Source organism: Pristiophorus japonicus, chromosome 13, assembly GCF_044704955.1.
Source record: "Pristiophorus japonicus isolate sPriJap1 chromosome 13, sPriJap1.hap1, whole genome shotgun sequence".
In the NCBI taxonomy this organism is placed as follows: domain Eukaryota; kingdom Metazoa; phylum Chordata; class Chondrichthyes; family Pristiophoridae; genus Pristiophorus; species Pristiophorus japonicus.
In genome coordinates, this window is record NC_091989.1 from 48,044,355 (window position 1) to 48,058,151 (window position 13,797).

At 45.8% G+C, this 13,797-nt stretch overlaps 1 protein-coding gene across 2 annotated transcripts in view; it reads right to left on the minus strand.

Moving 5' to 3' along the window:
- dyrk4 (dual-specificity tyrosine-(Y)-phosphorylation regulated kinase 4) overlaps nucleotides 1-13,797 on the minus strand; it is a 183,286-nt gene that overhangs the window by 104,872 nt on the left and 64,617 nt on the right. For both annotated transcript variants that reach the window (XM_070896649.1, XM_070896650.1), the window contains exons 4-5: nucleotides 8,657-8,804; nucleotides 5,335-5,498 (exon numbers count right to left, since the gene is read on the minus strand). In XM_070896649.1, the coding sequence (XP_070752750.1) occupies nucleotides 5,335-5,498; nucleotides 8,657-8,804 (312 nt within the window). The remainder of the gene's footprint in view (nucleotides 1-5,334; nucleotides 5,499-8,656; nucleotides 8,805-13,797) is intronic.

A 13,797-nucleotide genomic window follows, 5' to 3' on the forward strand; every position in this document is an offset into this window, starting at 1 on the left:
TGTGAGCTGCGAGGAGGATGCTATGAGGCTGCAGAGTGACTTGGATAGGTTAGGTGAGTGGGCAAATGCATGGCAGATGAAGTATAATGTGGATAAATGTGAGGTTATCCATTTTGGTGGTAAAAACAGAGAGACACACTATTATCTGAATGGTGACAGATTAGGAAAAGGGGAGGTGCAACGAGACCTGGGTGTCATGGTACATCAGTCATTGAAGGTTGGCATGCAGGTACAGCAGGTGGTTAAGAAAGCAAATGGCATGTTGGCCTTCATAGCGAGGGGATTTGAGTACAGGGGCAGGGAGGTGTTACTACAGTTGTACAGGGCCTTGGTGAGGCCACACCTGGAGTATTGTGTACAGTTTTGGTCTCCTAACTTGAGGAAGGACATTCTTGCTATTGAGGGAGTGCAGCGAAGGTTCACCAGACTGATTCCCGGGATGGCGGGACTGACATAGCAAGAAAGACTGGATCAACTGGGCTTGTAATCACTGGAGTTCAGAAGAATCAGAGGGGATCTCATAGAAACATTTAAAATTCTGACGGGTTTAGACCGGTTAGAATCAGGAAGCATGTTCCCAATGTTGGGGAAGTCCAGAACCAGGGGTCACAGTCTAAGGATAAGGGGTAAGCCATTTAGGACCGAGATGAGGAGAAACTTCTTTACCCAGAGAGTGGTGAACCTGTGGAATTCTCTACCACAGAAAGTTGTTGAGGCCAATTCACTAAATATATTCAAAAAGGAGTTAGAAGTAGTCCTTACTACTAGGGGGATCAAGGGGTATGGCGAGAAAGCAGGAATGGGGTACTGAAGTTGCATGTTCAGCCATGAACTCATTGAATGGCGGTGCAGGCTCGAAGGGCCAAATGGCCTACTCCTGCACCTATTTTCTATGTTTCTATGATGGAATCCGCCCAACAGAGTCCAAAACAGAAGCAATTTGCCTGGCATCCAGGCCCCGGAATGTCTCAGAACTGCGCGCCTTTCTCGGGCTACTCAATTACTTTGGGAACTTTATGCAGAACTTAAGCACGCTGCTGGAGCCTCTCCACGTGCTTCTCAGGAAGGGGTGCAATTGGTTTTGGCGGGACGCCCAGGAATGCGCCTTCAATAAGGCACGCAAACTTCTGCGTTCCAACAGTATTTTGACTTTCTTTGACCCAGGTAAAAAGCTAGTTCTCACATGCGATGCGTCAGCGTATGGGGTCGGGTGCATTTTGCAACATGTCATTAGTGCGGGCAAATTACAACCCATAGCTTATACCTTCAGGTCACTTTCGTGGGCGGAGCGCGGGTACGGAATGGTAGAGAAGGAGGCGCTCGCGTGCGTGTACGGTGTCAAAAAGATGCACCAATACCTTTTCGGGGCCAAGTTCACGTTAGAAACCGACCACAAGCCCCTCACATCTCTCCTATCCGAGAGCAAGGCAATAAATGCCAACGCCTCGGCGCGAATTCAACGGTGGGCACTCATGCTGGCGTCCTATGACTACACAATAAGGCACAGACCAGGCACAGACAACTGTGCCGACGCGCTCAGCAGGCTACCCCTGGTGACCACGGAAGGGTCTGACGAACAGGATTGTGAGATAGTCATGGCAATCAATGCCTTTGAGTCCACAGGTTCGCCCATGACGGCTCGCCAAATCAGAGCCTGGACGGCCAGCGACCCCACGTTATCCTTAATAAAAAGATGTGTCCTAATCGGTGACTGGGCAGAGGCTCACGATGCCTGCCCCGAGGAATTAAAACCCTTTCACAGGCGCATGCATGAGCTATCACTACAAGCAGACTGCCTGATGTGGGGCAGCCGAGTAGTCATGACTCTGCGAGGCAGAGAGGCATTTGTCCGGGAGCTCCACCGCGAGCACCCGGGGATCGTTTTCATGAAGGCCATAGCCAGATCCCACGTCTGGTGGCCTGGTATTGACACGGACTTGGAGCTCTGCGTCCGAAGGTGCACCATTTGTGCCCAACTCAGCAATGCCCCCAGGGAGGCTCCACTGAGCCCCTGGCCTACCAAACCTTGGTCGCGGGTGCACGTAGACTATGCGGACCCATTCATGGGCAAAATGTTCCTCGTAGTTGTCGATGCATTTTCAAAATGGATCGAATGCACCATTTTAAACTCGAGCACAACCTCCACCACTGTGGAGAGCCTCGCAACCATGTTTGCAACGCACGGAATCCCTGACATATTGGTCAGTGACAATGGTCCGTGCTTCACCAACGCAGAATTCCAAGACTTTATAATTAACCACAGCATAAATCACGTCAAGACGGCACCGTTCAAGCAGGCCTCCAACGGCCAGGCGGAGAGAGCAGTGCAAATCATTAAACAAGGCATGTTTAAAATCCAAGGTCCCCCGCTGCAGCGTCGCCTGTCGCGACTGCTGCTGGCATACAGATCTCGTCCGCACTCACTGACTGGGATCCCCCCCCGCGCAACTGTTGATGAAAAGGACTTTAAAAACAAGGCTCTCATTAATCCTCCCAGACATGCACGAAATCGTTGAGGCAAAGCGCCATAAGCTGACTGAGTACTATGACAGAAATTTGAGGGGGAGATGGAATGAGATAGGGGACAAAGTGTTTGTACTAAACCATTTGGGGTCCCAAATGGCTTGCAGGGACAGTAACGGGCAAGGAAGGAAACAGGCTACTGGTAGTACAAGTGGACAATGGCAAAACCTGCCGGAGGCATGTAGACCAAGTCAAAAGCAGATTTACCAACAACACTGCAGAACCAGAGGCAGACTACAATGTGGAACTCGCACCACACCTGGTGGACAGCCAGAGAGAACAACCTGAGGAAAGGGCAATCCCAACAGACAGCCCAGGCGAGTCAACAACAATCACACCAATCGAAACAGACAGCCCAGGCGAGATACCAGCAACCACACCCAAAGCAAAACAGACACCAAGACAAACAACTGAACCACAACTCAGACGCTCCACGCGAGAGCGTAGACCACCTGAGAGACTGAACCTATAAAGACAATAAGACCTTGAGGGAGGGTGATGTCATGTCATATAATAATCTTACATTATTATATATAACTGTATCCTAACATGCTATACATGACTGTAATAAGATATGACTTGTAACCACCAGCATACCTTACCACCAGGGGTGCACTTGCAAGAGACAGGTATATAAGGAGAGGTCTCAGGCAAGTGCAGCATTCCAGAGCTGTGAAATAAAGGTGCAGGTCCAGAGTGACCTTGACTTCACTACATGCCTCGTGTGAATCTGTACTGAGGGGACAGGACTTTACAGAAAGGCTTTGGGGAGTCAGGAGGTGAGACACTCACCGCAGAATACCCAGCCTCTGACCTGCCTTTGTTGCCACGGTATTTATGTGGCTAGTCCAGTTAAGTTTCTGGTCAATGTTGACCCCCAGGATGTTGATGGTGGTAATGCCGTTGAATATCAAGGGGAGGTGGTTAGATTCTCACTTGTTAGAGATGGTCATTGCCTGGCACTTGTGTGGCGCAAATGTTACTTGCCACTTATCAGCCCAAGCCTGAATGTCGTCCAGGTCTTGCTGCATGTGGGCATGGACTGCTTCATTTTCTGAGGAGCTGCGAATGGAACTGAACACTGTAATCATCAGCGAACACCCCCACTTCTGACCTTATGATGGAGGGAAGGTCATTGATGAAGCAGCTAGTTGGGCCTAGGATACTGCCCTGAGGAACTCTGCAGTGATATCCTGGGGCTGAGATGATTGACCTCCAACAATCACACACAATCTTCCTTTGTGCTATGTATGACTCCAGCCAGTGGAGAGTTTGCCCCGATTCAATTTTACTAGGGCTCCTTGATGCCACACTCGGTCAAATGCTGGTTTGATGTCAAGAGCGGTCACTCCACCTCACCTCTGGAATTCAGTTCTTTTGTCCATGTTTGGACCAAGGCTGTAATGAGGTCTGGAGCTGAGTGGTTCTGGCGGAACCCAAAATGAGCATCGGTGAGCAGGTTATTGGTAAGTAAGTGCCGCTTGATAGTACTGTCGACGACACCTTCCATCACTTTGCTGATAATTGAGAGCAGACTGATGGGGCAGCAATTGGCCAGATTGGATTTGTCCTGCTTTTTGTGAACAAAACATACCTGGGCAGTTTTCCACATAGTCGGGTAGATGTCAGTGTTATAGTTGTACTGGATCAGCTTGGCTAGAGGCGCAGCCAGTTCTGGAGCACATGGCTTCAGCACGACAGCCAGGATGTTGTCAGGACCCATAGCCTTTGCTGTATCCAGTGTGCTTAGCCCTTTCTTGATATCACGTGGAGTGAATAAAATTGGCTGAAGACTGGCTTCTGTGATGGTGGGGACCTCAAGAGGAGGCCAACATGGATCATCCACTCGGCACTTCTGGTTGAAGATGCTTGCAAACGCTTCAGCCTTGTCTTTTGCACTTGCATGCTGGGCATCATTGAAAATGGGGATATTCATGGAGCCTCCCCCTCCCGTTAGTTGTTTAATGGTCCACCACCATTCACGACTGGATGTGGCAGGATTGCAGAGCTTTGATCTGATCTGAATGGACATCAGGCAAGGTGGTGCTGGCGAGTCCTTTAGTAGGGTGAGTGGACAATTATCTTGTTCATATAGGTCAAGTCTTTCAGCATTGTATTGCTGATCTGGAAGTGGTGATTCATGACCTCAGCATCCTTTCTCCACTGTGCTCTTGCTATGGCACAGAATGGTCTCTTCCTTTGGATGCTAAGCAATCCTGCCATCTTGGCCCTCCTCTTTCAACAATCATGCACCTTAGAGAAATTGGTGGCTCTTATTCCGGCAAGTCTGCTTGCAGCCATGACCATCAGTTGATGTCCCCTTCATAATGCAAAAACTCATCCCCTTTAAATTGCTGCAGGACTTTAAATCCTGCAGCAATCAGCGTTCCCTATAAGCTGCGCGGGCACGCTCTCTGTTGGTGCTGCCCAGCCCAGGACCAACTTTTTCAATGTGTGAAAGGGGCCACGCACCCAATAGAAAATAGGAGGGAATGCAGCTAATCCCTGGTAGTTCGGGAACTTGCTGAAAATGCTACTGACCCCAGGCTGACCCCACAAAATCTTCCAGGATCAGCAGCGTAGATGTGGTCGGATGGACGTGCACTTCTGCCAATAGAATGGCAATGTGGAATGTCCAGGTTGTGTGTCCCACGAATATCCCTATTCATGAGTTTATTTCTGTCGCATGTGAAGGATGATTACATACAAAAATAAACTACAATCTCAATCATACTTTTTAACAGCAAGAAAAATGTAAAAAAGAGCATTTGTGAAAGTTACACAAATACTTATATAAATATGTAGTATTACCTTAATATAAGTGCCATGTTCATCATCATAGCCATTGTTGTGCTGTTTTTCAGAAGAACCTTCCATCTTTTGGGGGTTCAATCCAAGAAACCAGACTTCTTCAGTATTTAGGATTTCCTTGTGTTCATAATTTGTCAGTCTACTTTTAAAATGTATCAGTGCTTCTATTCAAATGAAGAAAACATAACATCAATAAGTTTTACAAATGAGTTTTCTCCAACTGAATTTCAAATCAGAGCATTTCTCATTATTGTTTAGAATGTTTAACAACAAAATTGTTTGACCATCTTACACCCATCCACAATCATTAAAAATCAATTTTAGACATGTGTAGACTTAAAACAAGCAAAATATAAAAATAGCTTCAGGTTAAAAGCATTTAAACCACTTACAAACTACCAAATAACATTGTTTTATTCTGTTATGAAACCAGAGTTTCATAGAAATTGTCAGCAGACATGCAGCTATCTTACTGTAACTTAGTCCACAGAAATGAATGGTTACAATCTATATTAACGACTTGGAAGGGGGGACTGTGTGTAAAGTAGCCAAGTTTGCTGCTGATACAAAGATGGGAGGAAAAACAATATGTGAGGAGGACACAAAAAATCTGCAAAAGGACATAGACAGGTTAAGTGAGTGGACAAAAATTTGGCAGATGGAGTATAATGTCGGAAAGTGTGAGGTCATGCACTTTGGTAGAAAAAAAATCAAAGAGCAAGTTATTATTTAAATGGAGAAAGATTGCAAAGTGCCACAGTACAGCGGGACCTGGGGGTACTTGTGCATGAAACACAAAAGGATAGTATGTAGGTACAGCAAGTGATCAGGAAGGCAAATGATATCTTGGCCTTTATTGCAAAGGGGATGGAGTATAAAAGCAGGGAAGTCTTGCTACAGCTATACAAGGTATTGGTGAGGCCACACCTGGAATACTACATGCAGTTTTCATTTCCATATTTACGAAAGGATATACTTGCTTTGGAGGCAGTTTAGAGAAGGTTCACTAGGTTGATTCCGGGGTTGAGGGGATTGACTAATGAGGAAAGATTGAGTAGGTTGGGCCTCTACTCATTGGAATTCAGAAGAATGAGAGGTGATCTTATCGAAACGTATAAGATTATGAGGGGACTTGACAAGGTGGATGCAGAGAGGAGACCAGAACTAGACATGATATTAGAATAAGGGGCTGCCCATTTAAAACAGAGATGAGGAGAAATTTCTTCTCTCAGAGGGTTATAAATCTGTGGAATTCGCTGCCTCAGAGAGCTGTGAAAGCAGCGACATTGAATAAATTTAAGACAGAAATAGACAGTTTCTTAAACGATAAGGGGATAAGGGGTTATGGGGAGCGGGCGGGGAAGTGGAGCTGAGTCCATGATCAGATCAGCCATGATCTTATTGAATGGCGGAGCAGGCTCGTGGGGCCGTATGGCCTACTCCTGTTGCTATTTCTTATGTTCTTATGTTGTTATTATCTCTGACAGGAAAATTAAATGTTGCATAAAAAATACCAGTTTGGAACTCTGGTTCTTAGCTTAAAAGGTAAGATTTATAGAAGTTTTTTTTTTAAATAGAAAAGTTCTTTTTTGACTATAAATAAATCTCCATGATATATCTACATGATATATAGATACATGATAGAAATTTTAGATCAGAGAGAACAATAAATCCTAAGCAGAACGGGTCTACATGCTGGACAGGGAAGTGTTTGTGGATGTTGTATATATGAATTTACAAAAGGTATTTGATGAGATTCCTCACAAGAAATTATGAGCAGAATGGAAGCACCTGAAAATGGAGGTAATCTTGGGACATGGGTTGATAATTGGTTGGGAGGCGGGAGACAGACTGTAGGGTTAAAGGGAATGCACTCTGATTGGAGGACCGTGACAAGTGGTGTTCCCCAGGGATCTGTACTGGGGGTCTCAGTTTTTCACCATATATACCAATGTCTTGGATGAAGGAATAGAGAGTTGTATATCCACGTTTGCAGGTGACATTAAGTTAGGTGTAACAGTAAATTGTGTAGATGGGAGCAGGAAGTTACAAAGGAACATAGACAGATTAAGTGAGAGACAAAACTGTGGCAATTGGAGTTCAATATGGGGAATCCATTTTGGATCCAACAAAGGCAAATCAGAATTTTTTCATAATGGCGAGAGACTAGAAACTGTGGAGGAACAAAGAGATTTGCATGTCCAGGTACATAAATCACTAAAAGCTAGTGCACAGGTACAAAAAGAAATAAAAAAGGCTAATAGATAGAATGTTGGCCTTTATCTCAAGAGGCTGGAATACAAAAGGGCTCAGTTGTACAGAACCTTAGTTAGACCCCCACCTGGAGTACTGAGTTCAGTTCTGGGCACCACACCTCAGGAAGGATATATTGGCCAGAATGATACCGGGGCTTAAAGTGTTAAATTATGAGGACAGCTTGTATCAACCTGGGGTGATCTACTCGAGTTGTTTAAAATGATAAAAGGATTTATCCAGAAAAGTTATTTCCTCTGGTGGGGAATCCAGAACAAGGGGACATAATCTTAAAATTCAAGCTAAGCCATTCAGGAGTGCACTTTTTCACACAAAGGGCAGTGGAAATGTGGAATTCTCGCCCCAAAAAGGCTGTGGGGATTCTGGGTCAATTGAAATTTTCAAGACTGAGATTAACAGATTTTTATTAGGTAAGGCTATCAAGGGATATGCATCAGAGGCGGGTAAATGGAGTTAAGGTACAGATCAATAATGATCTAAATGAAAGGCGGCAGAACAGGCTCGAGGGGCTGAATGGCCTACTGCTGTTGCTATGTTCCAATGGAAATAGAAATTAAACTGACCCACTAATAGCCAACCAATAAATATTTTTTTATGTCCAGTTTGGGACAAAGTAAATTTCAGGTCAGGTGGTGCAATTAATGCCAAGATACGACAGTTAAAAAAATAAAATATATTAGCCTAGACTTGACTTGGTAGCTAAACCTTTAAAGATAGTCAAACATATAAGAGGGCCAATTTTAATATCAGATAGATAATGGACGGGCAGCAGGCAGATCACAATCGTCGCCAGCTTATTATTGGTGACGTGAGGCCCAAGCCAAATTAAAAGCGAACACATGATTTGTCATAAACTTGTAATTATGGCTGTTCTGATTCAGTTTGTGTGTGTGAAAATTTGCTCAAAATGAGAACTAAGTTCCACTATAAAATAAAGCAAACACTTAATAAGCACACACACGTAAAACACAGGAGTCTCCCCTCATCTCTCTCCACTTCCCATGCAACGATTGCTGTGATACCAAGACCTTGCTGGTCAATATAATACCTTCAGGTGTCAGTGGCAGCTGGAAACCTTCAAAAATTTTCCCCTTTTCAGATTTCTCTGTGAAGACTTTACAGGTGACCTCGGGCTGATTCTCCTTTGAGCCAAATTGGAATATATGCTGCGAATTAATGGCACCAGAGCTCTCATCCTGGCAATAAAAAAATGTATTTATTTTGCTCCCTGGTCTTAATATTCTAGTTGATTGCTACATTTTCAGCATTGACAATGGAGACACTTTCGTGTTTGACATTAGCCATGTAAGTGTAAGAAGTACATTAATGGCTTAACATATATGGGGGCATTTTTCGTTTCCACCATATATCCGGTGGGCAGTAGGCATGGCGTCTACTCTGCCTGCCTAATGCAGTCGGCGGGAGGTTCGATCAATCAATGGTCATGCCTCATTTATATTAAATAGATGAGCTGCTGCCGCTAATCGCACTGCTTCCAGGCAGTTTGCTATTAGGAATCCGGCAAGCCAGCCACTGCTGAAAAGGCAGGCGGCAGCCAACGCTCCTGTTAAGTTACGTGGCTGCTCAGGCTGCTCACCTGATTTTCAATGGGAATAACCGCACATGCAGGACTATTTGAATGGGCCACGCAGGGAAAAAAAAATTATAGGGAACACTGCCTGCAGCCCCTGAAAGGGGAGGTGCACTTTTCAAACATGGTCAATGGAAAGTTATTGAAGTGGCAGACAACATGATGTCATTCAGGGCCTATCCAATTCTCGGAGGTGTGCTTATACAGCAAGAGAGTAAGAGGATGGAGGTCCTCTTCCTGTCTGATGGGTGATGGGTGACCGATCAAATTAGCCCGTCGTAATGCAGAGAGGTGGCAGAGCATGTCAACTGTTCCAAAGACCTGGCTGTTCTGCAGGAAAAAATTTAGTGATCTTACCTCAAGTGCCAAGGTAAGACTCCTCTTCACATCCCTATTACTTTCTATATAACCCTGCACCATCCCATTTCAGAATGGCAGGCTGTGACGAGTGGGGTACCGCAAGGTTCAGTGCTGGGACCACAGCTATTTACAATATACATTCATGATTTGGCCGAAGGAATTGAATGTAATATCTCCAAGTTTGCAGATGACACTAAGCTGGGTGGCAGTGTGAGCTGTGAGGAGGATGCTAAAAGGCTGCAGGATGACTTGGACAGGTTAGGTGAGTGGGCAAATGCATAGCAGATGCAGTATAATGTAGATAAATGTGAGGTTATCCACTTTGGTGGCAAAAACGGGAAGGCAGAATATTATCTGAATGGTGACAGATTAGGAAAAGGGGAGGTGCAACGAGACCTGGGTGTCATGGTACATCAGTCATTGAAAGTTGGCATACAGGTACAGTAGGCGGTGAAGAAGGCAAATGGCATATTGGCCTTCATAGCGAGAGGATTTGAGTATAGGAGCAGGCAGGTATTGATACGCTCATAATAAAGGATGAAACTGAGTACTGTGAATAATGAGTAAGTGTGACCTTAGCTCCTTTAATAAGACTCCAGAGTGTAGGTACCTCGTGGGTGGCCTGCTTATATACAGTGCTCCCAAGGGATGCTGGGATCCATTGGGACTCCAACAGGTAGGCCCTCTGGTGGTGATGTGATACAGGTTGCCAAATACATAACATCACTCCCTCGTAAAGTTAATAGTACACTTATTTACAGGGTGAGACAATCTGGGGCTTTTCGCTCCCTTGTCGATCGTCTCGGTACAAATGCGGGTGTGGGTGAGTTGGTTAGTTCTTCACTGGGCTGCTGGGCAGCCGGCCTTGCCTGGCTGCTGGGGATGGTGAGTTTGGCTTCGTGGTCAACCATGATGTCGGTTGCCACTTGTGTGTGTGTTGGAGGGTCAAAGTTGGTGGTATCTTCTTCGGGTTGTTCGTAGCTGTTGGTGAACCGCAATTTGATTTGGTCCAAATGTTTTCTGCACGTTAATCCATTGGCCAATTTGAACTGAAACACCCTACTCCCCTCTTTGGCTATGACCATGCCAGCGAGCCATTTGGGACTATGTCCATAATTGAGTACAAGCACAGGATCATTGACCTCAATATCGCGTGACAAATTTGCACGGTCATGGTACATACTTTGTTGATGTCGCCTACCCTCCACATGATTGTGGAGATCAGGGTGGACAAGAGAGAGCCTTGTTTTGAGTGCCCTTTTCATGAGCAGCTTGGCAGGGGGAACCCCGTTGAGCGAGTGGAGTCTGGTGCGTTAGCTGAGCAGGATTCGGGACAGGCGGGTCTGCAGGGAGCCTTCCGACACACGTTTCAAGCTTTGCTTGATAGTCTGAACTGCCCGTTCTGCCTGGCCGTTGGATGCGGGCTTGAACGGGGCAGATGTGACATGTTTGATCCTATTGTGGGTCATGAATTCTTTGAATTCAGCACTGGTGAAACATGGCCCATTGTCGCTGACTAGGAAATTAGGCAGGCCGTGTGTGGCAAACATGGCTCGTAGGCTTTCGATGGTGGCCGTGAACGTGCTTACAGACATTATTACACATTCAATCCATTTTGAATAAGCATCCACGACAACCAAGAACATTTTGCCTAGAAATGAGCCCGCATAGTCCATGTGGATCCTTGACCACGATTTGGAGGGCCACGACCACAAACTTAGCGGTGCCTCTCTGAGTATATTGCTCAGCTGAGAGCAAGTCTTGCACTGGCGCATGCATGACTCTAAATCTGAGTCGATGCCGGGCCACCACACATGGGATCTGGCTATGGCTTTCATCATTACAATGCCTGGGTGGGTGCTGTGTAGGTCACAAATGAATGTTTCTCTGCCTTTCTTGGGCAAGACCACACGATTACCCCACAACAGACAGTCCGCCTGCAAGGACATTTCGTCTTTGCATCTGTGGCAGCTTAATTGACTCCTGCTTCTCCGCTGGGACGCTGGACCAGCTCCCAAGGAGGACACAGTTTTTTACCAAGGACAGTAAAGGATCCTGGCTTGTCCAGGTCCTGATCTGGCAGGCCGTAACGGGTGACTTTTCATTTTCGAATGCATGCATTACCATGAGCAAGTCCACAGGCTGTGCCATTTCCACCCCAGTGATGGGCAATGGTAGCCGACTGAGAGCATCAGCGCAGTTCTCTGTGCCCGGTCTGTGGCGGATTACATAGTTGTATGCCGACAGCGTGAGCGCCCATCTTTGGATGCGGGCAGAGGCATTGGTGTTAATCCCTTTGCTCTCAGAGAATAGCGATATAGAAACATAGAAACATAGAAAATAGGTGCAGGAGTAGGCCATTCGGCCCTTCTAGCCTGCACCACCATTCAATGAGTTCATGGCTGAACATGCAACTTCAGTACCCCATTCCTGCTTTCTCGCCATACCCCTTGATCCCCCTAATAGTAAGGACTTCATCTAACTCCTTTTTGAATATATTTAGTGAATTGGCCTCAACAACTTTCTGTGGTAGAAAATTCCACAGGTTCACCACTCTCTGGGTGAAGAAGTTTCTCCTCATCTCGGTCCTAAATGGCTTACCCCTTATCCTTAGACTGTGACCCCTGGTTCTGGACTTCCCCAACATTGGGAACATTCTTCCTGCATCTAACCTGTCTGAACCCATCAGAATTTTAAACGTTTCTATGAGGTCCCCTCTCATTCTTCTGAATTCCAGTGAATACAAGCCCAGTTGATCCAGTCTTTCTTGATAGGTCAGTCCCGCCATCCTGGAAATCAGTCTGGTGAACCTTCGCTGCACTCCCTCAATAGCAAGAATGTCCTTCCTCAAGTTAGAAGACCAAAACTGTACACAATACTCCAGGTGTGGCCTCACCAAGGCCCTATACAACTGTAGCAGCACCTCCCTGCCCCTGTACTCAAATCCCCTTGCTATGAAGGCCAACATGTCATTTGCTTTCTTAACCGCCTGCTGTACCTGCATGCCAACCTTCAATGACTGATGTACCATGACACCCAGGTCTCGTTGCACCTCCCCTTTTCCTAATCTGTCACCATTCAGATAATAGTGTGTCTCTCTGTTTTTACCACCAAAGTGGATAACCTCACATTTATCCACATTATACTTCATCTGCCATGCATTTGCCCACTCACCTAACCTATCCAAGTCACTCTGCAGCCTCATAGCATCCTCATCGCAGCTCACACTGCCACCCAACTTAGTGTCATCCGCAAATTTGGAGATACTACATTTAATCCCCTCGTCTAAATCATTAATGTACAGTGTAAACAGCTGGGGCCCCAGCACAGAACCTTGCGGTACCCCACTAGTCACTGCCTGCCATTCTGAAAAGTACCCATTTACTCCTACTCTTTGCTTCCTGTCCGACAACCAGTTCTCAATCCATGTCAGCACACTACCCCCAATCGCATGTGCTTTAACTTTGCACATTAATCTCTTGTGTGGGACCTTGTCGAAAGCCTTCTGAAAGTCCAAATACACCACATCAACTTGTTCTCACTTGTCCACTTTACTGGAAACATACTCAAAAAATTCCAGAAGATTTGTCAAGCATGATTTCCCTTTCACAAATCCATGCTGACTTGGACCTATCATGTCACCTCTTTCCAAATGCACTGCTATGACATCCTTAATAATTGATTCCATCATTTTACCCACTACTGAGGTCAGGCTGACCGGTCTATAATTCCCTGTTTTCTCTCTCCCTCCTTTTTTAAAAAGTGGGGTTACATTGGCTACCCTCCACTCCATAGGAACTGATCCAGAGTCTATGGAATGTTGGAAAATGACTGTCAATGCATCCGCTATTTCCAAGGCCACCTCCTTAAGTACTCTGGGATGCAGTCCATCAGGCCCTGGGGATTTATCGGCCTTCAATCCCATCAATTTCCCCAACACAATTTCCCGACTAATAAGGATTTCCTTCAGTTCCTCCTTCTTACTAGACCCTCTGACCCCTTTTATATCCGGAAGGTTGTTTGTGTCCTCCTTAGTGAATACCGAACCAAAGTACTTGTTCAATTGGTCTGCCATTTCTTTGTTCCCCGTTATGACTTCCCCTGATTCTGACTGCAGGAGACCTACGTTTGTCTTTACTAACCTTTTTCTCTTTACATATCTATAGAAACTTTTGCAATCCGTCTGAATGTTCCCTGCAAGCTTCTTCTCGTACTCCATTTTCCCTGCCCTAATCAAA